The sequence below is a fragment of the Podarcis filfolensis genome (assembly GCF_964270895.1).
Source record: "Podarcis filfolensis genome assembly, chromosome: 2".
Lineage (NCBI taxonomy): Eukaryota > Metazoa > Chordata > Lepidosauria > Squamata > Lacertidae > Podarcis > Podarcis filfolensis.
In genome coordinates, this window is record NC_139605.1 from 81,093,961 (window position 1) to 81,121,960 (window position 28,000).

The window sequence follows — 28,000 nt, forward strand, 5'->3', positions numbered from 1 at the left end:
AGGACACCCCCTTCCTATCTTTGCCCTAACGCCTTCTCCCTGCAGATTCGGCTGATGAAGGGACAGAAGCCTTTTGAGGACACCATGGGCTTTGACGGCATCCACATTGTGAGTCACTTGGCGGTGGATGACGACTCGCTGCACTCTTCCGACGAGGAGCTGCTGACCAGCCCCATGGTGGTAGGTGCCCTGCAGGATGTCTTGTATCCGCTGTCGCCCAACAACACGCACTTTCTACGGGGGGCCGAGAGCTCCGGCAAGGAGAGCGACGGCACCACAGATAGCGATGCGGACGACCCTGCCTCTGCCACTGAGCCCAATGGCGAGATCATCTTCGAAGAAGCCCTGAGCAAATGAGGAAGTGGTGCTGCCGTTCCAAGTCTGTCTGGAAGGCACCAGGTCCTCTGGCCACGCTGAACTGAGGGTGTGGAGGTCATAGACAGATCACGGAAGATGGAGCGGAGGGCCCCCTTACCCAGCAAATACCGTGCCCCCGAGATGGCATGGGGGACGGACAGTCCTACAGCTGGCCTGCATTACATGGGCCACCTCCGTTGATCATTGTCTGCACTGCCTTTTTTCCAGCTCTGTTGTCACTGGTAGTTCAAATCCATGTATTGACCTCATTCACATCTCCCACCCTCCCACCGACCGTTTCCACACCTTTTTTTTTCTTTTTTAAAAAAACTTCCTCCTTACACACAAAGGTTTGCACACTTGAGAACTTTGAAGGGACAGCAGAAGCAACCAGGCCGCTGGTTCTATAAAATGCAGTCCAGTAGTAATTAACCTCTGTCTCCTTGCTGTGCTTGGAGAGATGAGAGGGGTCTGTCTTCCTTTTATTTATATGCGATCCCCTACCCTGCTGTTCTGCAGAGAGGTAAGAAGATTGGATGCCTCCACACTAGTTTGTGGTTTTCAGCCCAGGAAAGGATGGATAGAGAGAGTGCTTCTGAAGAGGTGGCTTGGATCGAGAGAGAGAGCTTTTATTTTTGTTTCTGTGTATATTATTTATTTATACTGTGCAATGCCAATCCGTCTCCCTTAGAGGAGGCTTGGCATAAAGCTTTAAGTTCAATTATCTTGAGGGCTTTTAAGGAGCAGCCAGAACTGCTTTTGTAGCTAAAGGTATGACATCTTTTCTATTTAATTGTGGTAAGGGAAGGGTTCCCCTTGGTAACTTCTGTGTCTCACTTTGCCTGAAGTTCTGTTCTGCTGCAACCATTACAGGAGTTTAGGCGCTGCCTTAATCCATATGGTCAGTGACAGTTCCTCCAGAATTCCCTGCCTGGAATTGTGTGAGCTGATGCAGTATTCTTTCTCAATTCCACCTTTATGGCTATCTTTTCAAACATTGGTTCTTGCAAAGTTCCTACCAATGCCTGGCTTACTTCAGGGGGGGGTGGCAGTCCATCAAAGCACCCAAACCCTAGGGTTTTTTTTAAGGAAATAAGGGTCCATTATTGGACTTTTAGTCTGTTCATGATTTACAAGGCCAGTGCAAGTGGCTGAATTTTTTGGCACCTGAGCGAATTGCCTAAAGAGTATTTTCTTCTTGGCAAACAAAGAGATGAGAAACATGGGCTGCTTGGACATCAGGTTCTGCCCTTTTTTAAAAAATTCTTTTTTTATTTTAGTGAAAATGCACAGACTCCTGTAGTGGAACTACATATGAAGCAAACATGAGGCTCCAAGCTCACTGTTTGCCTCCTAACACTATTGGGTTGGGGATGGGAGGGTTGCAGGGGAGATCAAGTGGGAGGTGTGTGCTTAACCCTAGGTGCCCCTTCCATTCTTGCCTCTGCACGTATGTGAACCTTCAGACATGCTTGTATAATGTGCAGCTCTGCTCCACAGAAGCAGACCTCTGTTTGGGGTAGTGGGGGAAAAACATTGATTTCTCAACAATAACGCTTGCCATGGCCAGTGCTGACATAGCCACACCAGCTAGAGGTAACCCGTGGAGCAATGCTTTGGGAAGCGGCATGGTGCTGATTTGGTCCAGCCAAAAATCACTCTGTATTTGCAATTCATGGTCCTTCTCTTTGTTTTCAACATGGGGAGGAAGCCTGATAATTGGATCCTTCCCCTCTTAACAATAGAGTCCAAGATTAAAATCAGCAAGGCCTCTCTCGTGTCACACTTTCTTTCCACTGGTGACGGAGAGATCTCAAGAACGTGCTGGTGTGCGAAATGTATTTTGTCTTGCAAGGTGTCTGAATAAAGGCATTGTTGCAAATGAAGGTGGAGACCAGCTGGTGATAGGAGGGGTTCCACAGAAGGTCTGTGAAGGAGACGGTGAAGGATGCCGAATTCTGAAGATGTAGGATTTCCACCCTGCTGAGGAGGTAGGCAGCTTCATTAGGCAACATCCCTGGTTATAGAGAATGTTCCCTGGACAGTACCAGATAGTTCCTAAACTGTGGGATGCTTCTGCTTTTAGGGAAGGAGAAGCATTTGTTGTCATGGGCATAATTTTCATCTGTTTCCTTATACCAAGCTTGTACAAATTTATGGTCCATTTGATTTTGCCTAATTTCTAAAACCTGCAACAATAAATCTAATGAAGGTTCTGTATGAGATGCATGGACCTCTCTTTCTGAAAGAGGTCTCCATGATTTTTCACTTGGCATGGATTTGCAATATATTTGGTCCATAGTTGAAGGAGGAGTTCCTTTGGTTTTCTCCCCAAATTTTATGCTGCATGCCTCTTAGCTACAGGCAAGCCTTGTTGGTCATTTTACCTCCCCAACTCTGGATTCCTCTAGTGAGGTTAACCCAGCATTTACCCTGCAGAAGCAGGAGGACAAACCTGCACCCACTTGGCCCAGCCTGTCAGATGGGTGGCCCTGAAGTATTATGTATGTACTTATATGAATATGCCTGGGGGAAAGGCTCCAGTTTGGTATAACCTTGCATATTTTAATAGATGTATTCTATATATACATGCTGCACCGTATTGCCAAATCTCTGTGATTTTCTGTACCATTTTTCAGTCTCCCCTCAACCCCACCCCCTCAATCCAGCAGCATAGTATGTGGTCCAAACAAGAGTTCAGCCCAAACTGTTGCTTTGATCTCCTTGTGTCAGTCTGATTTCATTTATTTGCTAGCAGTGGGCACATGTTTGCAGTTTTGGATGGCTTGTGAAACTGTTTGCCGGTTTGTGCATCATAATTCCTAGCAATTGTTGTTGATACTTGTTTGTGTAGTGCTACCCGAATGCTCGCTGCCTCCAAGGCTACATGTTAGGAAGATCATTAATCGCTGCTGTTTCTAAATCTGGAGTAAAACCCCGTTGACTTTAGTGTTTCAGATTTACATTGGAGTAAATGGGAGAATATTTTTGTTAGAATCGAATCCAAGCGGCTTCTTTGGCCTGTTTTTGTCAGGGTTTGGGATTTGTTTTGCATATGAAATTCACTTGGATGTGCAGGCCTTACTTTTAAGTTTGTTCTAGCATGACTGTCCCTGAAGTGACATTGGTAATACTACATTAATTATTCACCTTTCTGTCACCCCTGTTGCAGTGGTTTCGAGACTATGGTTGTAGAACAGGGCCATATGTTTTACCCAAAGTTTCTACATAGTTGATTACTCCGACTGCTGCTTTACCTGCAAAACACACTAAGGAAATTTGCGTTTTCCCTTCCATATTGTAAAAGAAATCACAGTGTGCTCAAAATAAGTGGTTTCTCCCAGAGTTGTCTGATCTCTCAGACTAGATCCATGCAACAACAGGAGAGTAAGGGACGAGCACTCCAGCAAGGAATATTTATTTATATCCTTTTGTTGCTCAGAGCAAGCAACATACAACCTTATGATGAAATAATTATTTTGAATAACATGCAGTAAAGCTCTAAAAACAGTAGTTTATTTTTAATGAAAGCCTAATTTGACTCCTTGGTACCATGGAAGAATGACAAGCATTAAGGGCAAGGGCAATTCTAACTTTGCTATGATTTGTGACTGAGCACAAGGGACTCGATCTACTGCTTCAAGCTGATGCAGCCTGTTTCTCCCCACTGAGTTTGGCTAATTGCTAGGTGAGGATAATCCCCAGTGAGCTGAATAACATTAGGTCATGTAGCTGATTTTTTTTATATAAAAAAAACCCTAACCTTATTGCTTATATTGAAGTGATTTACTTGCACATCTACTTAAGGTCATTAAAAACAATCCCTTTAAATCAAGATAACAAAAAAAAAAGTACTGTATTGATCTCAAAGGGATTTTCCTATTTCTTGTGATCATTGGCTTAAAAGGTAATGGTGTGTTTGGGGGGCTCATGTGATGGATACTTGCATATTGGAAGTGCTGGTCTTCTGCATACTATCCACACACAGACTACAAAGCAAGCTTCTGCCTTGGCATAGAGGATAGGAGAAGACTTGAAGCCCCTCGGTCTGGCTGCCCCAAAACCCTCTCAGGCAGCGTTGTGTTGGTGTCTTGGAGCAAGGGTTTTGTGCTGCAAGAGGCATAGAAAGACCATGCTAAGCCACTTGCCCCCCCTTCTCTCTTTGCCACCCTCACAATCTTGCTTTGACTTTTGTATTACATTTTTATAACACTAAATATTGTGAATGGATTTTAAAGGATGGGGGGGCTGCATACCTATTTCTACCCTAAATTAAGTTTGCACAGACCTTTTCTCTTCTCTTGAGCTACACCTGTGACCCTCCTGTATCTCTAACAGCAGCAGGTTATCAGGAATCTGGCCTTCTGTGTTCGATCGCCTACAGATTCCTATGCTACGTACCAGCAAACGGTGGTGCCACCATTGCGGAAAAACCAATATCCTAGAGCAGGTGGTTATGTCTTGCTCCAGTCTGTTCTCCTGGGACGGGTAGGCTGGAGATGGTGCCTGTGTGTGATCTTTACTAGCTATTGACAAGGTTCAATTTGCACTTTAATAGTAGCTCTTTCCCTTCATCATCGAGGGAAAACAATGTGGTGCTGTGTTTAGACCGGGGTTGGGAGTGCTGCTTCTGTTCTCCCACCTCTGACACTTGACTTCTAGCTATTCTCTACCTTGAATGCATCCATCCCCTTCTTGTGCACCACAGCATCCCCTTCTACAGAAGCGGGAGAGGCCGAGTGTACTCTTGTGAATAAATCATGTGGCCCTTTGTTAATTATACTAAACAGAACTTGGCTTCCCAGACTAGGTCCCAGTGTACAAGCTGCAAAGGCAGTATCCTGCTGGAGACAAAGCAGAACTAGAGGATTGAAGGAATGAGTATGTGCTCCCCAGATTCTAGTTTGTTATTCTAGAAAGAATAACAGCGAGGAGCAGAGCTAAATTAAGAGTTTCAGCACTGCCATCCACCTAATTGTACATTTTCTGTCCTGGAGAAAGTGGCAACTGGCTCTGCCTGGTTATGTTTGGAACACGGATGGTCCAAGTTAGTGCTTGTGGGTCCCACTTGGTTAGCACCTGTGAAATTGCCAACACACATTGTCCCCTGAAATGGTTTGCTGTGTTGCTTTTTAATGTTTGGTATTTTTTTCCCACATGGTGGAAAAATTGTATGCATAAAACACACATGTGCCATTTTAAAAAAAGTAATAAGAGAGCCTGGCCCTAGGGCAAGAGTGAGAGTAAGACACATTTTTCTGCTGCAACATTAAAGCTGCTGCTATGTATGTGTAATGCAAGCTGCAGAGCTGGAGTCCACAGATCCATTGTCAGTGCCCTTAGAACAGGCATGGCCAAACTTGGCCCTCCAGCTGTTTTTGGGACTACAATTCCCATCATCCCTGACCACTGGTCCTGTTAGCTAGGGATGATGGGAGTTGTAGTCCGAAAACAGCTGGAGAGCTAAGTTTGGCCATGTCTGCCTTAGAATGAATGTTACATCAATCTGCAACAACTATTTAACCCACACACACATTCATGATCTCTGTGGGAGCTGGTAATACAACCTCACTTAGGACCTGGCCTGTTGCACTGACTCGACACACATGCCCACACACAAACCATGGTGATGTTGTTATGATGGAAGGGTGCTTTTAGTGGTACCAGAATTAAGCTTGACCAGAGTGACTTTGCATCAGACATTGCTATGAGGAGGAGCAATGCATCCAGACAGGTTAGTAGTCCTTAAAAGAAAGGAACAGTGAACTAAGAAGGTAGCACAGCTGAGGAGTTTTATTTGAGCACTGCACTCTTTTTCAGCATTGAAAAGTATTAGCAGACGTCATAATTACACAAACACCACGTGTTAAAGGTTGGTTACTATTTTAGGGTTTTCTGTAGTGAGTCTGATGCTCCTCCTTCTACCCCTATGTCGCCACTGTTTCAAAAAAAGACTTCGGCTGGGTGCGTAAAAAAAATGTAAAATATTGTTGCTGTTTGTGTGGTAGTTTCTGAAGTTCACCTTAAAATCCAGAATTGCTCTAATCCAGTGGGAGCAGTTGCCCAGCTGATATAAAGCAGCATTGGAGGTAGTGGTACACACTTGCCACACCTTTAGCTAAAAATCCAGCTCCAATTTTATACCATCCTGTGGAACAGTGTGAAATGACTATGTGGTTGAAAGCCCCTGTATTCTGCACAGCTCCAGTACTAGCCCACAGCTGCAGCTATCCAAAGGGAATGTGCACATTGCAGTGCTAGGGCTTTCCAGGTTGGAAGGAATCTTTCTCTCCCCATAGTCCCCAACTGTTCCTCAAGTCATGCGTTTAGTGTAACTATGTACCAGTGTCCCTTCTCTGCTCCTCAGAATATAAACTGCCATTCTTTTCAGCCCACACCCATTTTAAAACAAATACTGCTGTACAAAATAATATCTGTACTTTCAAAAAAACGACGAAATAAACTATTTACACTGTCTTAATAATTCTGTCTCCGACTTTAGTGGTGATGGTGGGTGTTAGTCACCGAGAAAACAACACCTGCGTGCATTGGGTGGGTGCCCAGCGCATAGTTTCCTCTACAAAAGACTTGTACTACCTGCCCATGTGGGAGTTCTGGGTTACATTTGCTGCGTGGAGGCCTAGATCATGGTATCCACCTAATTCACAAAACTCACAAACACGACAGCATATCAGGCTGAAAGCTCTGCAACACAAGCAATGGCTCTTTCCTGAAGTAACACAAGACTCCCAAGCCTCATGCGAAATATCTGGCAATATCAGGGAGGTTGGACTCCAACTCCCACCAACCCCAGTCCGTGTAACCAGTGCTGGAGAAGATGGGAGTTGGAGTCCAGCAGGATCACATGTTCACCATCCCTGCCCAAAATACAGCGTTTCCTTCCCTACAATAGCACAGTTTATGGGTGGAATTGATTGCATGCTATTTCTGTATTTGCTGAAGAAAATATACCAAAAGCAACATTCACCTTTTCTCTCCACACTTATGATCACACATAAGATTTAGAGGCTGTTTACTCTGTTTCCAGCCAAATTCTCAAGTACATACTTTCCAGTTGTCTATCCTATTGAATCAGGCATCTGTAGAAAAAGCAGGGAACAAGTGGTGTTTAAAGGCAATGGGGGCACTTGACTGCCTATTGAAAGTGCCTCAGCAACTCTATTGCACATCTGTTTAATAAAACTGGAGAAACTATCATTTGCAAGGTGGTTAACTAAAAAAAAGACCCAAAAGGTTTCAGAATTTGAATCTTTTTGTGGAGCAATCAGCTTTGTTTCCTTGTGAAGCTGGGCAATGGCATGAAAACTAGCATTTATATCCCAACATAACATTCCTACAAAGAGAGTACAAGGTATTGCTATAGTCAGATAGGAAGCAACAACCAAATCCCCAATGGCAATGTCAGCCAAATGCAACGATGGTTTTCTTTTCCCAAAGTGCTGAAGCAGGCCTAAGAGTGATTGCAAGGCCACAATGGTAGCTAAGAGCTTCCCCAAAGGTGAGGGGAACTGCAGACCTGATAGGCAGTAGTGCAAACATTCTGCAAAGATTTGAGCCCGAGTTTGCCTTTTAGTCCACACTCGGCAGTGCAGAAACGAAGAGCAAAACTCAATGAAGAAGCAGCACAGCTCTCTCCAGGCAGCTACCCAAATCAATGAAAATCCCATACAACTGCCAGAAAACACAATTGCTTATTTAAGCTAAAGCTTAAAGTCTGAGGTTTTCCAGTGTCGAAAGGTATTGATTCAGAATCGGTTGTGCTGCTGGACTGAAGCCATAAAGATGTTGTGGCCTGAAAGAGTTGCTGGTACAGGGGAATGCAAGCGGATTCACCGAAACAGGTGCTTGTGGTCACAGGAAAAACATCCCAGAACCTACAAGATAGATAAATCAGTGCGGATGACAGGCTAGACTTCCCCACTGGCCCTGCTTTGCCTGCCTCTCTTGCCAACCTATTGCAGACCCAGGCTCCCCATTCCTCTCTCGTCCTGCAAACATTTTACATATTTGTCATTGTGCTACCACCACAGACTCATCAGCTAACAGTTGCAGTGTTTCAAGCTGTAGAGGAATGGTTTTATAACTGACCCTAAAAAATTTCCTTCCATTCGGGCTGGAGTATCTCATTTGTGAATGCTAATATGAGACGAACAACAGAAAAGGACCATTTTCAAATACAAGATCCCTACTAGTTTTGACTTCCATCTCTCAGTTACAGACATGGAAGGCATCCCATGGACAATTCCATCTATTCAACTGGTGTAATGCTTCAAGTCCCAAAGTGAGTTGCAGAGACAACAGACAAAGTACAATATGCAACAAAAATCCATTAAAAGTTAAACAAATGTGCTGAAAGCTCTATCTCTCTTTCAAATCGGAACCAGTGAAGGCAGTGAAGGTCCTGTGAGTGTGTCTGGAGGTGGTTGGAGATTGGATGACGGCTAACAGATTGGGGTTGAATCCTGACAAGACAGAAGTACTGTTTTGGGGGGACAGGGGGCGGGCAGGTATGGGGGACTCCCTGGTCCTGAATGGGGTAACTGTGCCCCTGAAGGACCAGGTGTGCAGCCTGGGAGTCATTTTGGACTCACAGCTGTCCATGGAGGCGCAGGTCAATTCTGTGTCTAGGGTAGCTGTTTACCAGCTCCATCTGGTATGCAGGCTGAGACCCTTTCTACCTGCAGACTGTCTCACCAGAGTGGTGCATGCTCTAGTTATCTCCCGCTTGGACTACTGCAATGCTCTCTACATGGGGCTACCTTTGAAGGTGACCCGGAAACTACAACTAATCCAGAATGCGGCAGCTAGACTGGTGACTGGGAGCAGCCGCCGAGACCACATACCACTAGTCTTGAAAAACCTACATTGGCTCCCAGTACGTTTCCGAACACAATTCAAAATGTTGGTGCTGACCTTTAAAGCCCTAAACAGCCTCGGTCCAGTATAGCTGAAGGAGCGTCTCCACCCCCGTCATTCTGCCCAGACACTGAGCTCCAGCGCCGAGGACCTTCTGGCGGTTCCCTCACTGCAAGAAGCAAAGTTACAGGGAACCAGGCAAAGGGCCTTCTCAGTAATGGCTCCCACCCTGTGGAATACTGTCCCACCAGATGTCAAAGGAAAAAACAACTACCAGACTTTTAGGAGACATCTGAAGGCAGCCCTGTTTAGGGCAGCTTTTAATATCTGAAGGACTATTGTATTTTAATATTTTGATGGAAGCAGCCCAGAGTGGCTGGGGAAACCCAGCCGTATGGGCAGTGTCAGGGAATCAGGAGCAGGAGCACTGGGGAGAGAGGATTGGGAGAGCGAAGGGGAAGAATCCGAGGGCAGCGTAGGGGAGTATGACAGTGGCCCGAGAGATTCCATGAGCTTCTCCAGCGAATCAGAAGATTCCCAGAAGGGGGCGCCGATGGTCAGGGCAAGGGGGGTCCCAGGGGGGACGCACCAGAAACAAGGAGCCAGAGGGGAACTCCAAAGCAGCAGTGGAGGATCGGGACCAGTTTCCCCACCAGAGCGTAGTGGGGGGGAAGAGTCACATGTGTCAGGGGCAGTGTCTCCTCCAGAGAGGGAGTCAGGGCTGACCACGCCTCCAACGGAGGGGAGGTCAGTTGCAGCTAGCCCCCCCGAAGGGGGAAGCAGTGACAGCAGCAGTGGAACGGTCAGGAGGAAAGCTGCTGGCTGGGCGCGCGCGCCAAGTTCAAATGTGCGGGCGCGCGGAACAGCAGGAGACCCGGATGGGGAACCAGCTCCTAAAGCCCGCCGGAGGGAGGGAGAAGGCTCAGGGGAATCAGCGGGAGAAGAGGCTAGAAAGGGCGGAACCCCGGCGGGCAGGCGGACCCAGAGGAGGAAGGAGCAGCGGAGAAGGTGGAGCAAGGCTAGAATCTTAAATTGGTGTCAAGGGGGAGGAGACTCAGACGGAGCATCAGCGGTCTGACACTTGAGACGTGGAGCTGCGCGCTGCGGCTCTGGAAGTGAAACTGAACTTCAATAAAGACTTTTATACTTAACAACGAAGCAGCGTTGGTCCTTTGTGAGCTGGGACCTAGGGTAGCTCTGACAGGCAGGGTATAAATAATAAATTATTGAATTATTATTATCAACAAAAATCACCCAAAAACATAACCACGCTACTTGCATAAGCCTGCATATTTGCAGAGGCAAACTCTGGAAATGCAGGGGGCACAAAGGATCCAAGTCAATAAATAATCCCCTTCCAATTCTCCAAATTCATTCCTCCCATGAACTTTTTGAAATCTAGTTACCTTCTTCGGTAGAGGCTTCTTAGGGTAGAGCACCACGTGCGACGTGCAGGGCCAGCTGCAGCTGGAGCTGACAAAGTGTCTTCACGCTTTGGAGCAGATGGTCCTACAGGGTCTAGCAGGAGGAAGGAAGAAAATGCAGCAGTGTCCCCCACCCGCCCCCAATTGCACTGCAACCATCCATCTCACCACCACACTAACCCCCTTCCAGAGGTAAACAAATGCACCCTCTTCCTATTTGCATATGTTAGTTTCTCCAAGTCTTAGCATATTTATAATGTTCCACTTTTAAGTATTGAGATGAAGCAAAACTGCCCTAGCTTGGGTATATTTAAAACTGGCTAATCCTGGAAGCAACAAACTGGCTCTCTTGAATACAGCAACCTGCTTTAGTAAGGACATCTTTCTTGAATTCCTGGCTCTGCCTTTGCATTATGGATGCTTCAAACGAATCCAGGTGTATGCAGAAGGTCCCAGGTTCAGTTCACCAGCATCTCCAGGTATAGCTGGGAGAGAACTCTCCCTGCCTTATATTAGCTACAATAGGTGACTTATTTCAGCAGAGGGAAGGGGACTTGCAGGCACCAGGAAGGTCTCAAGGTGCATATGTGCCTGATTCGCCTGTGGTTGCTGAACTGGACACCCATGCAATATGCATTCATTATTATTTAACAAATTATGTATACTGCTTAGTTGTAGTCAAACCTCTAAGGTGCTTATAATGTTGAAATTATCAACTAAAGAACCAGTTTGAAACAATTAAACATTGAAAAATAATTAAAAGTTATTATAAGTGTGCACCACCGATTCCATTCACAGCCAGAGATGGAAATGAGTGCAGAATCAAAGCCTCTGCTCAAATGAAGGATTTCTCAAAAGCCAATGTGTCACCTTACCAGTCTCAGCTGCAGGCTGGCTCCTCCTCCCGGAAGCCGACTCACCTACGAGTTCAAGGCTGGCATTAAAATTTAGTAATTAAAGCTTTGTTCAGACCGCCTCATTTCAGAGAAAGGTGTGAAAATGCATGTGCACTGTCTAATAATAAAAAATAACCAGAAATAAAAAGCAGACTGGGATCAATATCATGGATGTGCACATAAATCCCTCTCCCTCCCCTCTGACCTTTACTTTCCTGCTTTGACTGTCTGGCCTTTTTATCATCCTATTTGTTCTGTTTCTATTTCTTTCTTTTTTCCATGGTGGATGGGTGGACAAGTACAACTGTGCAAAAGCAGACCAATATGAATAATGATGTGAATTTCCTAGACACATAATCCCCCTCCAGACTTTTTTGTAACATTGATTCCAATATGTATTTCAGCTGCTGCATCTTCGATCGCCTAAAGGTCACGTTTCCCACTCTATGATCCTTCCCAGAAGCCAACTGCAATGGGCATCATTTGGCTGCCAGTTTCCACCCCAAGATCCATGCCCTACTGTAACTCAACCTGTGTACATGTGACTGAATAATGCGTATTCTGTCTCTGACGGAAGAGATGGAGGCAGACAGTTGGCAGAAGCCAACCAGCCCCAACCTGGTGCCCTCCAGATGCTTGAGAGGACAACTCAAGGTCCAGGCCCAGCAAGCATGGCTAGCTAGTGATGAGAGCTAAAATCCAAAACAGCTAGAAGGCAATAGGTTGAGGAAAGGTGTCATGATCTATAATTTAGAGTTTTCCCATCTCGGACATGTGGCCCAGTCTACCTTTACAGAAATGCTAAGGTGTGCTCCCCCAGGCTTTGCCAAAAATCAATCATTCAAGTAAAATAGATGGTACCTACAGCACTGAGGGGACCCTCTCCATACCTACCTGTATAGGTGTAAATGAACCAGAGCCCAATAGTGAGGCAGATGCCGATGAGGAAGGCTGCAATAGCTATCCCAATTACTGCGGGGACCGTCTGGCCTGGCACAGCTGCAGCTACAGAGAAGCGAGATATGGGGAGGATGTGTGGAGAAAGAGCACAAAAATTCGTTCTCACTCTCTGTCCAGGAAGGGGAGATGGGCCAGGGCCCGAAATGGGGTAATACAGAATGAAAAAGTCTGAGGATCAGAGTTCTTGCTCCAGCCCACAGCAGCAGGAATCCTCAACTCCACTTTTTTTTCCCCTAGAGCCAGGAGTAGAATTCCAGTCTAAAACCAATTTCAGTCCCCAAATCCCTGGGAAACAAGGCCAGCAAGAGAGCATGGGGATGTTTACTTACTTCGGACTACCTGAGTCTTCCGCTTGTGGGCTGCATCCTTTGGTGCTTTTCCTTGCTGTTTGTCTGGGACCTTAGCTGCAGAAAAAGACACCAAAGTCAAGGAAGGAACAGATAATCTGAGGGAGTGTCTGAAGAAAATAGCCTCCGGGTGGCAAGGGGGAGAAAAGAAATGAGTGCATAACTCTGCCCATCATTGCTACTTTGCTTCACTCAGGATGAACATGTAAGATGCCATTGGCAAAGTCTGGGCTTGTAGCATGGTGAGATCCAAGGCATCAATCTCCTGGGTAGGAGATGCTGGTGAACTACAAGCCCCATCATCCCTTGCCATTGGCCATGGTGGCTTGAGGTGATGGGAGCTGGAGTCCAAGAATATCTAGAGGGCTACAGGTCCACCACCTCTGCTCTGGAGAGATGCACAAGGAGACACTTCCATCTCCCCAGGAAGCAGGACTCCCCCATCAGTTTCTTTCAGTTCCTCACTCACTCTGCAGGACAGTTTTCTCCAGCATGCAGCCAGGGTGCTGAACTGCAAGGCCTTCCAGCCAACAGCTCTCTCCTGGCTGCTGTCTAGAACCCACAGGAAAGTACCTGGTTTTGGGCCAGGAGAGGCAGCTCGGAGCGGAGTCTCCACAGTCACTAGCATAGGCTTCGTGATGGTGTGCTGGAAGCGGCTTGGGACCGCCTCCTCTTCTCCCCGGCAGGCCTTGTTCTCAGACTGACACTGAAACAAAAACCTGCCTCAGAAGAGTGCCTCATCCCAACAGTGGGAGGTAGGCCTTGGCCCAGTTACATCCCACCTGCTTCTCCATAAGCCCAGCCAGCTCATTTCTACAGCTAACTGGGAGGCTCTTTTGCACAGACCCATTCCAGAGAGTTTTCATCCCTCCAAGGGGTTTCACTCTCCTCTGTATTCCATCTTTTCTTAGGCACCACCCCTTCCACCCTCAGAGCAGAGATGGACCAAGGATTTTTGGAAGGGGCCAGTCATAGCTGAGGGGCAAAGCACACAGAGGGGCCCCCATTCAACCCCCAGTCAAATAGGAAAGACCTCTGCTTGAAACACTTGAGAGATTCTGCTGTTCAGAGGAGGCAATAATAATAAGCTAAGGGGTAACCAACATGGTGCCCCCCTAGATACCAATTGACTACAATTTTCATCACCCCTGGCCAATGGCCGTGCTAGCTGAGGTGCTGGGAATTGGGAAGCCAGTGTCATCATCGAGCAGAGGGCACCATTTTGGCTACATCTGGCCCAAGTGGAGAGCTTGCTCTGGCATATCAGTTTCCTTCATAAGCATCCCCAATCAGGAGAGCCTATTCTGAAGAAGTAGCGCTATCAGGCCCTCAGACAGCTGCTAGAAGACAGGGTTCCCTAGCCCAGGGAGCCAGAGACCTTGGGGATTGCGCCCTTGGGTCTGTCGGAGTCCTGAGACCCCCTGCTGCAGAGCGTCAGACGGCAGTGCAAGAAGTGGATGGAGGCATTGGACCGTGGTTTCAACACAAAGCTCAGTCGCTGGCGTTCCTGGTACCCCAGAGGCAACGCCTGGGCCTGGCCTGGCAGCTCGGGTTTCCACAGCCTGACTTGGGCGGCGGCCACAGGACAGCCATGCTGGACCAGCAGATACGCCGAGGCTTCTGAAGCATCTGAGGAGCTAGAGATGAAGCACTTCTGGATGGTGAAGCTGAGAGATGAGTCATAGGTTACCAAGGAAGCCTGGAGGGAAAAGGAAACACCATCTAGTCTGCAAAAACAAGTGCCAGTTTTGCTGCCAACGTTTTCTGAATGCTGCATTGAAAAACCCATGAATCTGATCTTTGGAGAGTTTGTAAGTAAACCATTTTGAACTTGCCACACACATGGTATTTTCTATGCTAGGAGAAGAGGGGAATTTTGGAAGGAACTTAGAAAGTCATATTCTAAGAATAACAACCTATATTTCCATGCTTTACTTTGCTAGATGTTTGTTGTTTTAAATTTCTGCTGGGGTTCTCTCACCAAAGAATACTTGCCCCAAATTTGGCTCTTGGCATCCAGGAATTCTTTTTATACCTATTTTTTCATTGCCAACCAGCCATAAAGTTGGGCCTTGAATTGGGCCTCAGTATGAAATCTGCTAAGTCTATTCCTTGCTCTTTTGCTTATAAAATCATGACCTTCCTTGGGATGCATGTTGCCCTTCTAAGCTGGTAAAACATGATGGCAAATCACCCCTGTTACTTCGTCCCTTTGAGAGCTACAGTGTAAATTTAGCACCCCCCATAAAGCAACAAGCAACTGCCCTGTTTGAGGCTCTGAGAGAGACAGGGAGTGCTGCAAACCACCAGATCTCTGGACAGAGGAGGAATCACTTAGGGACAAGATTCTGGCGTGTAACTGCTGCATCCAATGCCAGCTCTTGCATATTCATCATCCGCTTTACCTCCACAAAGACAAGGCTGTTGGCTGAGACGACAAAAGGTCCAAGCTGCTTGGCAAAAGCTTCTGTGTTGTAGAGCTCTAGGTTAAGGAGGGCATTGCCAAGGTGAAGGTGGGGATCCTGGAAGGCTGTTGCAGCTTCTGAGGGAGATATCTGGGTTGGAGAAGGTGAAACACAGGAGACCTGCAGGAGAAAAACAGGTCTGTGGAGCGATATTGATGTACAATGGCAAGCGAATACCCGCCCATCCACATCCACATGAAATGATACTGTAGGAAATAGATTCCCTCTGTCCATCTGGAGATGTCATCCTTGGCTACTCACTCTCTGAGTGTCCTGGTTTTCAAGAATAGGCTTCTGGTCCCCAAGACACAAGATAGATTCTGTCCCCTCTGTTTTGGCTGTAGACGGTGGGTAGGTAACGGAACCATCCTCTCCCCCAAAGTCTTGCCTTGTCACCTCCCAGCCAGCTGTGTTGGCTTCTGCAAAGTCCTGTTGAGAGGCTGTGAAACTGGGAGGATGCAGAAATATGGGCCAAAAGAGTGTTGGCTCTTCTAGAGGAGGTGTGGCCCCTACAAAGGAAATACAGGTGTGTGGGTGTGATGCAATCATATGCCTTATACACTGCTGCTGTTAATCAGAATATGATCTATTCCAAGCATCACCAGTGTGGCCCCAAAAGACACATGTGCCCAGCTCACAGAGGCCTTCTCTACAGTCTACAAGCTAGCCTCCCCTCCCAGCACTGAAATTAGGCTCAGAAGAAGCATTCTATTGGAGCCCATAGAATAGTTTGCAGGAGAGGAGGGGACGGTACTCACAACAATTTCTCTGTTGCAGACTTACCCATGGGCCCAAGAATGTTGGCAACCCTGTATCTATTCCTTCTGTTACCTAAGTGAAAGGTCTGCACATTCTGATATAATATGGCACGCCTTCCTGTTCTCTTCCATGGGCTCAGCATTCAGAATGCAATGCAGTTTCATTTGCCCTTCTTGATTTTACCATTGTAGCCACAGCTGATTGCCTATTTGACGCCATTGATCATCCCTACGTGACTCCTGATTGGCTGGGATCACATAACGACTAGGAAATAAGCTCTCAAAAGGGTTTGGGAAAATGGCACTGAAGCAGCAAAATATCTGTTAACAAGCACCAAAATATATGCTTTGGGTGGGTGGGTGGGTGTGTACCATTTCAGCCCCCTTGGAAGCATACTTTTCATGCTGAAAATGTTTTGATTTGGTGCATTCCTAAAATAAAACTGAGGTTGTATACCCTAGGGTAAAATGGTGCAGGAGGAACTGGAATATAAATGCCAGGAATCTACTGCAGCGGTCACTAGTGGTTTGCCTCTAAGCTCTCTGGTGGGCACTTTTCCCATTCATGTCCATTGAATCCCTCCAAACCTACCATTCATCCCAACAAAAAGGAGAAACCTGTTCACCCGCTCAGCCTCAACATAGGATGTAAAGGCAGGCAGATTCTGCTCCGTTGCAAACTGCAAAGGGTCGAGGGTCATCAGCCGAGGGGACGTCCGCTGGGTCACAGTCAGAGGCAGATCCATTTCTGTGCTGCTGACTGTGACTTTGTGCGAAGCCTAGAAAGGAATCCCAGCCTGAGTTACAATACAAGGCCCAGACATGGAGAGCAGCAGCAGCAGCAGGCACACCATAAACAAGAGACGGTCCAGGGGAATCAAATGGCAGCATGGAGACAGACTCCCAAGAGGGAGTAGCCTAGTGGGGTGGAGAGCTGGAGCCAGGAAGTAAGACTCCTTGGCTCACTTTAGCAAAAAAAAAATAAGGCTGGAGGAGGAGGAGGCAAACCTAGAGTTATAGGGAGAATGCAGGGGAAGCTTATGGAAGAGGGTTGGTAAAGCTCACTAGTGGGCCTGTGAAGGCAGGACTTAGCAGAATGAACCCTCCATAATATAACCCTCATAATAGCATGAAGCCAAGCATCTAAAATTACCAAACTGCTTCCACTAGGAAAGGTTGCAATTCTGCATAATGCATCTACAGTGGTACCTCAGGTTAATTAAGGAATAAATCCCAACCAGTTTTGTACTGATGTTGATGACACACTTGGCTATACAGTGGTACCTCAGGTTAAGAACTTAATTCGTTCCGGAGGTCCATTCTTAACCTGAGGTACCATCTTAGCTAATGGGACCTCCCGCTGCCGCCGCGCCGCCATCGCATGATTTCTGTTCTCATCCTGAAGCAAAGTTCTTAACCTGAGGTACAATTTCTGGGTTAGCGGAGTCTGGAACCTGAAGCGTCTGTAACCCTTGGTCAAATGGCAGGATTTAAATTGAATAAGTCTAAGACAAAGGTTTTGGAGAAAAATTTGACACAGATAGAAAAGGAAAGGTTTCAGAACGAGACAGGGTTAACTGTGGTTAAAAAAGTGAAATATCTGGGTATAAATATGACAGCTAAAAATGTGAATTTGTTTAAAGATAATTATGAAAAAACTTGGAGAGAAGTGAAAAAAGATTTGGAGATTTGGTCCAACTTAAAGCTTTCCTTGTTAGGCCGTATTGCAGCTATAAAAATGAATGTATTGCCAAGAATGTTGTTTTTGTTCCAAGCATTGCAAATAATTGATAAAATGGATTGTTTCAAGAGGTGGCAAAAAGACATATCTAAATTTGTCTGGCAGGGCAAAAAGCCCAGAATTAAATTTAAGATATTAACGGATTCAAAGGAAAGAGGGGGGTTTGCCCTGCCAGACTTTAAACTTTACTATGAAGCGGCAGCTTTCTGCTGGCTGAAAGAATGGCTACTTCTTGAAAACACAGACATTTTGGATTTGGAAGGTTTTAATAACATTTTTGGGTGGCATGCATATTTGTGGTATGACAAGGTTAAAGCACATAAAAGTTTCAAAAATCATATTGTCAGAAAAGCACTATTAAATGTCTGGGTCAGATATAAAGACTTGCTGGAAAATAAAACTCCAAGGTGGCTGTCGCCAATGGAAGCTAAGGCAGTTAAAAAGTTAAATATGGAGTCCAAGTGGCCAAGATACGGGGAAATTTTGGAAAAGGAAGGGGACAAATTGAGATTGCAGAGTTTTGAGAAATTAAAAGGGAAGGTGAGAGACTGGTTGCACTATCATCAAATAAATGAAGCGTTTAAACTGGACAGTAAAATTGGCTTCCAGGTGGAAAAATCAAAATTGGAGACAGAATTGTTAGAACCCAGTACTAAGAATTTGTCCAAAATGTACAATTTGCTGCTGAAATGGAATACACAAGATGAAACGGTTAAATCGGTTATGATTAAATGGGCTCAGGACATTGGTCATAATATTTTGTTTGCTGATTGGGAAAAGTTGTGGACCACCGGGATGAAATTTACGGCATGTAATGCCTTAAGAGAAAACATTATGAAAATGATATATAGGTGGTACATAACCCCAGTCAAGCTTGCAAGGATTTACCATTTGCCTGACAATAAATGTTGGAAATGTAAAGAAACTGAAGGTACATTTTTTCATCTTTGGTGGACTTGCCCGAAGATTAAGGCATTCTGGGAAATGATCTATAATGAACTTAAAAAGGTATTTAAATATACTTTCCCCAAGAAACCAGAGGCCTTTCTCTTGGGTATTGTCGGCCAAGGGGTGTTAAAGACGGATATAACTTTCTTTATGTATGCTACAACAGCAGCTAGAATACTCATTGCGAAGTACTGGAAGACGCAAGAACTACCCACACTGGAAGAATGGCAGATGAAGGTGATAGACTATATGGGCTTGGCAGAAATGACGAGCAGAATCCGAAACCAGGGAAGAGAAGCAGCGCAAGAAGAATGGAAAAAATTCAAGGACTATTTAAAGAAATATTACAAAGTTAATGAAAGTTAGAATGATGTTGGACTGGAAAGTAAATGGTTACTATTAGTAATGGTTAAGACAAAGAGAATAAGGAAGAATAGTCTAAATTTAAATTAAAATAAGGGAAGATTTGCTGAACAATCGATAAGAATTTGGAATACAGAAAGGGGAGGCATGAGGAAGTCGGGGAAGATAGGATATGAAATTAGGATATGAAATGATACATGTTTTTTGTTTTGTTTTTGTTTTTGTATGTTTATGTTTGTTGTATTGTGTTTATATGGAAAAATAAAAATATTATAAAAAAAAAAAAAGAAGCGTCTGTAACCCGAGGTACTACTGTATCTGGCTTTGAGCACATGTGTGCCCTGCTCCCTTCCAGATGTGTGCCACTGCCACCAACTTGGGGAGGGGGAGAGAGAGAAGTGTATTAGCTGGCCTAGAGCGTTACAGATCTATACCCAGAGCAGGTCCTGCCCCTACCAGTACATGCAGCCGGCCAGTGAGGCGGTGGGTGTGAACCATCCACTCAGCAGCTCCCTCACTCTTCAGTATCAAGATCAGTCCCCAGTGGGGGGGCCTTCGGACAGCATGAAGTTCCACAGTCAAATGAGCCAGGGTGGGCCTAGAAGAGAGCAGGCTGCCCCCCCCCCACAACAGGATTAAGCACATGATGGAAGCCAGTGAAGCCCCACGCCACCCGTCCCCCAACTCAGAGATCCCTGCCCAATATTCAAGGCCTAATACCAGCCACTGTCGCTACTCGTTTTTGGCTCAGTGTCCATCTGGCCTTGACTTTCGGGGGAAGTGCCGTAGCTAAGTGGCAGGGCAACTGCTCTGCATGCAGAAGGTCAGAGATTCGATCCCCATCATCTCCAGACAGAGCTGAGAAAGACATGGGAGATCTGCTGCCAGTCCGTGTCAGCAGTACCAGGCTAGATGAACCAGCTTCCATGTTCCTGTTTATTATATCTTATCCATTTTAACACAAGGGTCACTTATCATAGGGAGCTTCTTGCATAGGTTTCATTCTTCCTCACCATCCCCCTTCCCCATCTACACTAAGAACAATTTCAACCTCCCTGTTCAAGACACGGCACCTCGTTATGAACATTTTGCCAACCCCCTGCTACCCCGTTCAACAGCCGCATGCTGAAGCTCTGGCGATGCCTCCCTGGCACGCACCTTGGTGCAACTCCTTTGGAGAGGATGATGTGAACTTCAAGGACTTGCGGAGGGTCAGGATGCAGGCAAACTCTCAGAGGCTGGAGTTGGCACTTGGAGGCAAAGTGCACTGGGGTCAGGAAATTCCTACTTAATCTGCAAGCGGCTGGGGCAATCCTATCTGGAGAAGGAAAGGAATGAAGCATCTGGACTGAATGGTCACAGAAGAGCTGCTGTGATTTACTCTCTTTTTTTTGCAAGCAATGCAAACTCTTTGGCAACTGCTCTCCAGTTGATACTGGTGAGTCTTATTTATCTGTGCCGTGTATATATTCCATCTTCCCTCTATGATTGCAGTGCACAGATCTTTCCTTCCTGGATGGTCTCCCTTCCAAGCACTGACCAGACCCAGACCTGCACAACTTCTGCAAAGTTACTGCATTAGCCCAGGACCCAAAAGACCAGCTGGCTGCCCTCCTCCTGCAGTAGCGAAAATGGGGAACCTGTGTCTCTCCATATGTTGCCGGACTGCAAGTCCAATCAGCCCCAGCCAGGGTGGCCAGTGGTCAGGGATGGGGAATTGTAGGACACACAGCCATAATGCCACCCTTTCCCTCAGAGCCGATATCTACCCTCATTGCCCATGCCAGCCCCCAGGTGTGTGTAGATTCTGTTGACTCCACGGTATTCAGCCAGAGAGGTGACCCCTCCATGCTCCCTCCGTGCCCACTTCAGCAGGCGTTTGGGCGTCTTTGGTAAGTTGGTCTCAGCAGAAGCCACTGGCCCCAGGGCTGAAACATTAGAGCCAGGGGAGACCTGTAGATAGGAGGAAGGCAAAGGTAAAATATACTAGCCTGGAGAACCTCCCCCCTCTCTGACACCCCACGCTGGGGAGTGCATTAAAGTTGAACAGTTCTGCACTTTAATCTGGGAGATCTGGGTTCAAGTTCCCCTCAGCCACAGATTCACTGGGTGGCCTTAGGCAAGCCTTCCTCAGCCTCAATTTCCCCCATCTGTAAAATGGGAAGAATAAGAACTTACTACACAAGATGCTTCTGAAGACAAACAGAGCTAGATCTGAAAGTATTTTGTAAAAGTGCTGTGGAGGTAGCAAATTAGCTTTTCCATCCACCCTTCCCATAGCTGCCACTCATCTTCTATGCTTGCGTAGAGCAGGGACTCCAACGACCCCCTCAGTGATCCCCATGATGTTCTCTAGGCCCTTTGGCCCTCTATCCCATCTCACCTGGAAGGTCCAGTTTTTTCCAGGGGGAGACAGCAACACCCAACGCACAGGCTTCCGGGAATACAGCACAAAGATGGGGCCTCTGTCGTGGGGATCTGGGTCCAGAGTTATCAGAGTTACCTGAAAGAGGATCAAGGGGACAGGTACCTTCTCCATGCATGATCAAAGAGCGAAATGGAGAAGGGATTGGAAAAGAACCAGAGAAGGTAGGATATACCACCAAAGGCGGCCTAGCAACTTATCCCTTGGATGTTCAGCAGGTGAGGCATGTTCCCATCCCCAGCACTAAGCAGGCCCTGCGCAAGAGTGTTCCTCTTTGCTTCTCACAACTTGGCTAACCTAACGCTTCTGTGACTTAAGAGAGGCCCTGACAACTGTGAAGAAGTGACTGAAATGGAGTTTTGCCTTTTTGACTGACTGAGACACCTTGAACTGTAGTGCCAAGCTGAACGGCCATCTTGTTTGGGTATCCAATGGAGCTGTAGCAGGACCCATCATACAGCCTCATACATGGGAAGGTGGTATGGATGGGGATCTCCCATACCTGGCCATTTGCCGGCAATCCCTTCTTCAGGCTGATGACATGGACTTCTTGCCCCAGGGTAGAGCGGCCCCGGCTGGTGCATCCGGTGCCTTTTCGCAGTGATTCCCAGAAGCCGAGGACGGGATGTGGGGTAGAGGCAGACATGGGGAGGCAAGCAAGATGGTGCCAGGCGGCTGCAGGGGAAGGAGAAGAGCAATGCTGGAAGAAACGGGGTTTCAGAAAAGTAGTTTCCAAAACTCTGTACATTTGGCATCCCCTTTCTCCCAAAACACAAAGTGCTCAGGTGCCTGAGCTCAAAATGATACACCAGCTTAACTTTTTTTCTTTTTTTCTTTTTTGCATAATTCATTCTGCGTCTGAGAAACAAAAAATATGGAATATCTGGCCAATGACTGAGGATGATGGAGGGAAAAATAAAACAAGGAAACTCTGGGGGAACTGGTATGATGGGACAGAAATGGATTGGTGTGCATTTCATGGTCCCCACACTGAGGGGGGAGGGTCACTGTGAATTGCTCCTAACAATGGCTTACTGGCTTATTTTTAGATTGTACAAGTTGTACAAGGGAAAAAAGTGTTTCTTTTTCAGTCAGCTATCCTTTCCCTCCACCAAGATACTATAAACTGTAAGGGGCTCAGTCTCCTCCTTCCCTTTAAATTCCTTTTCCAAAGGATACTCAGCACGTAGAGCCTTTGCTGGGTGGGAAAGTGGTTTTTTTGGGGGGGGGTTCCTCCCTTTTAGTTCCACCCCCCCCCCCGTTTCTCCTGGGCATGTTGATGGCACTCCTCTTGTTTTTCAGTGGTCATGTTTGGCACTCAACCCTATTAAAGAGAATTATTATTTAAAGTCTGTTTTAATTATGAAGATTGTGTATTGTATTTTGCACTGACTGGCTGCAGCTCTCTAGGGACAACCTCAGTCCTACCTGAAGATGCTGGGAAATGAAGCTGGGACCTACTTCATGCAAAGCAGGTGCTCTAACCACTGACCATTCATTTTACGAATTAAATAATTACAGGGAAGCTGCTAGCCCTGCACGGGGGCTACACATTACATACACAACAATAAGACTGGGTGAGAATGTGGTGGCAGACCAGACTATATACTATTCTGAGACTACAATGTAAAAAGTTCCTTGTAATAGGAAAGCTAACACAGTAGGGAGCAGGCTGGGCTGGTTTGTTGCCTTTCTACCAAGGCAATTTTCAATTTAAAATACTGGAAGGAACAAAAGCTACCAAATATTCTCAGGGCGACCTCAGGAGCTGCCTGGCCTGGGCTCTCTCGTTTCTGCCTATGCTTCTGGGCAGAGTTATTAAGTTGCCCCAGGGAGCTAATTCTTTCTCCTCAGTGTACTAGAATTTTACACACAGACAGCTTTAGGGGGGAGGGGTTTAAAAAAGACACACACACACACACACACCATCTGCAGCCTGAAATGGTACAATTCCATTTAGCACATGAGGATTCTACCAACTCAACCTGCCTTAACATTCCATGTGAAAGAATATGCTCTGGCACCATGAGAAAGGAACAGAGAGCTGTAAAGGTAAAGGGACCCCTAACCATTAGGTCCAGTCATGGCAGACTCTGGGCTTGCGGCTCTCATCTCGCTTTATTGGCCGAGGGAGCCGGCGTACAGCTTCCGGGTCATGTGGCCAGCATGACTAAGCTGCTTCTGGCGAACCAGAGCAGCGCATGGAAACGCAGTTTACCTTCCCGCCAGAGCAGTACCTATTTATCTACTTGCACTATGACGTGCTTTCGAACTGCTAGGTTGGCAGGAGCAGGAACCAAGCAACGGGAGCCACCCCGTTGCAGGGATTTGAACTGCCAACCTTCAGATCGGCAAGTCCTAGGCTCTGTGGTTTAACCCACAGCGCCACCAACGTCCCACAGAGAGCTGTACCAGATACCAAAGTACAGCTGCAGGAGTGTTCAACGTGGATGTTTTCCCCCCAATTTGGGAATGTGAAGAAATAGCAGAAGTACCTTACAGCAAGTGCAGAGTGCCTTCCCCTCACCATTAAGAACAGAAACTATGACTCCTGGTCAACTTTGGAAGCCTGGGCTCTTCTCTTTATAGGAAGCAACCATGGTCGGCTGGCTATGAATTCAGCAGGTAGCTTAACAGCCTCTGTGCTATAAACAACCCACAGGCAGCATCTACCTGCCCTATGGTAATCAATGTCAAAAACAAGTACTGAGTGCCGAGCTGGAGATTAAAAGTGCCCTTAGCTGTGTGTACTTGGTTATCAAGGAACTGAAATTGCATCCTGTGAAAAATAAGCAGGTACAGAATGAAGGACACTCTGTAAATGCAAGCTGTTCACTGAAGGTACATCAAATAAAGAGAAGCAGGACAAAGGGCATCAGAAGCATCATGCAGAATTGGGAAACCCCTAGTAAGGTAAAGGTAAAGGACCCATGAATCCAGTCGAATTTGACTTTGGGGTGCAGCGCTCATCTCTGCTTTCAGGCTGAGGGAGCTGGCGTTTGTCCGCAGACAGCTTTTCCGTGTCATGTGACCAGCATAACTAAACTGTTTCTGGCACAATGGAACACTGTGACAGAAACCAGAGCACATGGAAACGCCGTTTACCTTCCCGCTGCACCAGTACCTATTTATCTACTTGCACTGGCATGCTTTCGAACTGCTAAGTTGACAGGAGCCGGAACAGAGCAATGGGAGTTCACCCCATTGTGTGAATTTGCAAGTTCAAGAGGCTCAGTGGTTTAGACCACAGCACCACCCATGTCCCTCAAACCCCTAGTATAAAACCCCACTGAATACATTTATACACTGACAACTTCATCTACCTATTCTGCTGCAAGGGAAGAAAATTTGACAAGTCCAAATGGCTCTGTGTGAGCGCACACATGTCTATTTAGCAAAGCTGAAAGACCTGCTCTACATTCAAGGTTGCAAAGAAAAATGTATTTTAAGACTGCTAATTTCTTTTTTACATGTACACTTCAGGATACATACAGCAATGTATCCTGGACAGCTCCCCTACAATAATGTTTTTGTTTTTTGTTTTGTTTTGTTTTGTTTTGTTTTGTTTTAGCAAAACGTTTTACACCTTTGGTGTGGATAATTATTGTACAGCCCATTTAAATGTTTACAATAGCCACTCTGTTAGACTTTACCTGTCCCAGAGCACCCCCAGACGACAAGCAGCAGGAGGAGGTACTGTCTCCATAGGTGATCGATATGCAGGCAGTTTCTATGCATGGTGTTCAGAACCCAAAGAAAAGCTGTGATTTCCCTCTTGTTCCACCCTAGGAAAGAAAGCAAAGCCAGGGCAAGAAAGCACGGGAGTTGAAGGGAATGCCGTCGCACGACCTCTGAGCTACTTGAAAACACTTTCCAGCCCTCAAGACCTCATACCAGTCAATTTGTGGTTCGGATTTTGGGACAGAACTTCAACATTTCCTCTCTCCGTTCCTGATCTATCTGCTACAGAAACAAGCATACAGACCATACTCAGTGTCACTTAATACGGATTATACATTCCTTCAACTATCCTGTCATATGCGCAATGTGGTGGAAGGACTTCATTTTGGTGCAGTGGGTGCTTCTGCGATTGTAAGCAGAGGGGAAGGTGGTGGCCACCCTTCTGATTACCGCCACAAAGTGAAAGGGTATAGCATATAGCCAGGGTCTCCAACCTTTTCAATCTGAGCAAACAGTCAGAAATCTAAGAATACCCATTTCACTGAAGAAAAATGGGTGATGCTCAGACACCCCTCCCTCATCCCCAGAAACCAGACTAAACACCTACCCACTCAAAAGAAATAAAAGTGACACAAAAAGCAGGCAATGTCTCCCCCGCAAAAAAACCCCACTCTCCTCATCACAAAAAGCCTCAATTTCTTAAAAAAAATGGGGTCAGGGGATCTTGGCTGGCACCAAGAGGAGGGCACTATGATGATCATGAGTGACACATTGGGGACCCCAGAGCTTACCCTGCTTCCAGATTGTTTACTATCTAATAGCTTCTACTCCTTGAAAATGGGAAGATGTGTGAGCCTAATCCAGATCATCGGTCCACTTTGCTCAGTATTATCCACTGTGATGATCTGTCTCTAGCCAGAAGGATTTTGCCCAACACCTGCTTCTCAGTTCTATAGATTGAATCTGCAATCTTTCTCTGAAGGCAACTTACTCTCCCTCACCTTCTGGTCCCAACTTCTGTCAGTCAAAAAGGTGTTCTTCCCTCCTGTCTCAAGTTTCCCACAAAAACTTCCCTCCCTCCTTTATGGCTCTGTTCTAAAAGGAGGATGCATTGAGACAGCAAGATTCAGTGTTACAGGATTAGACTGGCTGTAATTAAAAGTTTCCAGGATGTGTTCCACCTCCCAGCAAGCCAAGCTCCCGAATGTGGAGAGGGAATGCCTGAGGAACACTTACCTTGCTCAGCAGAGCTCTCCCACTGCCGGTGGATCTAGATGCAGGTTAGGAGAAAAATAGGAGGAGGAGGTTAGACAAAGTGCTACCTGAACTGAAGGACAGGAAGCAAGTGGGAGGACTCGCAGCGCTTAATCCAGGGGATGCAGAAACCGTGAGCCAATTCAAGGCCTCCTATCTCCAGACTGGCATCGTTTAATGAACAACAATAATAAAAAAGTTATGCGGGTCAATGGGAGGTTAAAAATAACTCTAGGCCCACAAGGAGGGTCAAGTTACAAGTGAGAGGGGAGGAGGGCATGGTTTATGTGGCAAGCTGTTTATTTCTAAGGGAATTCAGCAGTGGAGGAAAGGTATTAAGGAAGAAGAGACTTACAAGGAGAAGCATCCGCTCCCTTTCCCTCTCTTTGTGTGTCTGTCTCTCCTCCCTTGTCAGGTCCCAGGAACTCACCGTGCAACTGGCAGGTTCATCACCCGCCCCCGGCAGGGAGATGGCTCCCCCCACCAAGCAGGGAGCCATCAAGCAAGCGACCTTCACCCCGAAGGATGTCCCACAGAGTGAGAAACACAAGGCAAGCCCCCGCTTGGGTTACCAAGGAGATTGGGGTGGATTTATGATTAACGCAGGCAGAGGAGGAGACTTCCTGAGAGGCACCGGCAGGTATGCTGTGCTGAAATCTGGGTCAACGTGACCTGCCTACCACCCCAGTGAGGTAGGGCCAGGAAGGAGACGTTCCGGGTATCTGTCCTGGCTTTAACGGATCACTAACCAGGGGACAGAGAAGCAACAACAGGGAAGCAGAGGAGTTCCAGTCACAAGGAAGCCTGAGGGAACTCGCCCTTTTATACCAGCAGGCAGGGAACGCATCATTGCCTGTCAAGTGCCACTACTCCTTTGAAAGAGATCCTGTCAGATGGACAGGACAGAACCCAAAAAGCAGGAGGAGCAGGCCTCTCTTTCTACCTGCCTGCCAAGCACCTGGGTAGAAATTAGAGAGGGTTGCACGCGGCTCCAAGGCCACAGGCTGCCTGTTTACAAGATGTTCATCTTTCCCAGAATGCTCTGGCAGACTCCAAGGCCTTCTGGAAAAAAACGAACAGGCCTGACGCAGGGAGGGATAAACGTAACCCAGGTGATTAATCCAAGGCCACAGACAAAGACAGCAGCAGGCCTCAGAATGCACTGCCCCATCCTACACCTCCTGAACAGAGCAGCTGCGGAAGTCTGTCATAGCAAAAGCAATCAATATAAGGGTAGCGTAAGCGTTGCATGCTGTCCATTGCATAAGGTGCATGGAAGACCACTGGGCAGTGCTTGGTTACCATTAAGACTGGGTTGGAGAAAGTCTGGATAAGGGATTGCACAAGTGGTTGTAACTAGATTCACTAGATTTCCAACAGGAGTACCTGGTATGCCCTACGGAGGACCCTAGAGTCTGCAAACAATAACATCTTGGGAGGACCCAGGCCTCAAGGAGGTTAGGCTGGCCTCGAACCAGAGCCAGGGCCTTTTCTGCCCTGGCCC

At 46.7% G+C, this 28,000-nt stretch overlaps 2 protein-coding genes across 16 annotated transcripts in view; one reads left to right on the plus strand and one right to left on the minus strand.

Moving 5' to 3' along the window:
* Positions 1-6,841, plus strand: part of EVI5L (ecotropic viral integration site 5 like) — a 52,064-nt gene extending 45,223 nt beyond the window's left edge. For all 6 annotated transcript variants that reach the window (XM_083595093.1, XM_083595089.1, XM_083595092.1 and 3 more), the window contains one exon: positions 46-6,841. In XM_083595093.1, the coding sequence (XP_083451219.1) occupies positions 46-357 (312 nt within the window). In that variant the 3' untranslated portion in view covers positions 358-6,841. The remainder of the gene's footprint in view (positions 1-45) is intronic.
* LOC310753694 (transforming growth factor beta receptor type 3-like) lies at positions 6,133-27,989 on the minus strand. Of its 10 annotated transcripts, XM_083595045.1 has the most exons (19): positions 26,852-27,988; positions 26,479-26,512; positions 25,215-25,346; positions 22,064-22,236; positions 21,520-21,639; positions 20,906-21,089; positions 20,295-20,454; positions 19,593-19,749; positions 16,677-16,863; positions 15,588-15,835; positions 15,267-15,446; positions 14,240-14,560; positions 13,435-13,567; positions 12,844-12,918; positions 12,449-12,559; positions 11,534-11,578; positions 10,641-10,752; positions 9,292-9,403; positions 6,133-8,252 (listed from the first exon to the last, which is right to left on the minus strand). In XM_083595045.1, the coding sequence occupies exons 1-18, from the start codon at positions 26,993-26,995 to the stop codon at positions 9,349-9,351; spliced, it is 2,571 nt and encodes an 856-aa protein (XP_083451171.1). In that variant the 5' UTR covers positions 26,996-27,988; the 3' UTR covers positions 6,133-8,252; positions 9,292-9,348. The 10 variants fall into 10 exon arrangements, with proteins under 10 accessions (XP_083451171.1, XP_083451168.1, XP_083451177.1 ...); XM_083595042.1 differs by lacking the exon at positions 9,292-9,403 and having other exon boundaries at positions 26,852-27,989; XM_083595051.1 differs by lacking the exon at positions 26,479-26,512 and having other exon boundaries at positions 26,927-27,986.
* Positions 27,990-28,000: the final 11 nt, after the last annotated feature.

Excerpts from the sequence above, each read along its gene's own strand:
- LOC310753694 (XM_083595042.1), bottom strand. The coding sequence starts at position 26,995 with ATGGCTCCCTGCTTGGTGGGGGGAGCCATCTCCCTGCCGGGGGCGGGT. Across the intron at positions 20,455-20,905 it reads GGCTGGCATGGGCAATGAGG|ATAGGATTGCCCCAGCCGCT; the intron begins GTAGATATCGGC and ends TTCCTTCTCCAG. Across the intron at positions 16,864-19,592 it reads CTGGCCGGCTGCATGTACTG|GCTTCGCACAAAGTCACAGT; the intron begins GTAGGGGCAGGA and ends ATTCCTTTCTAG.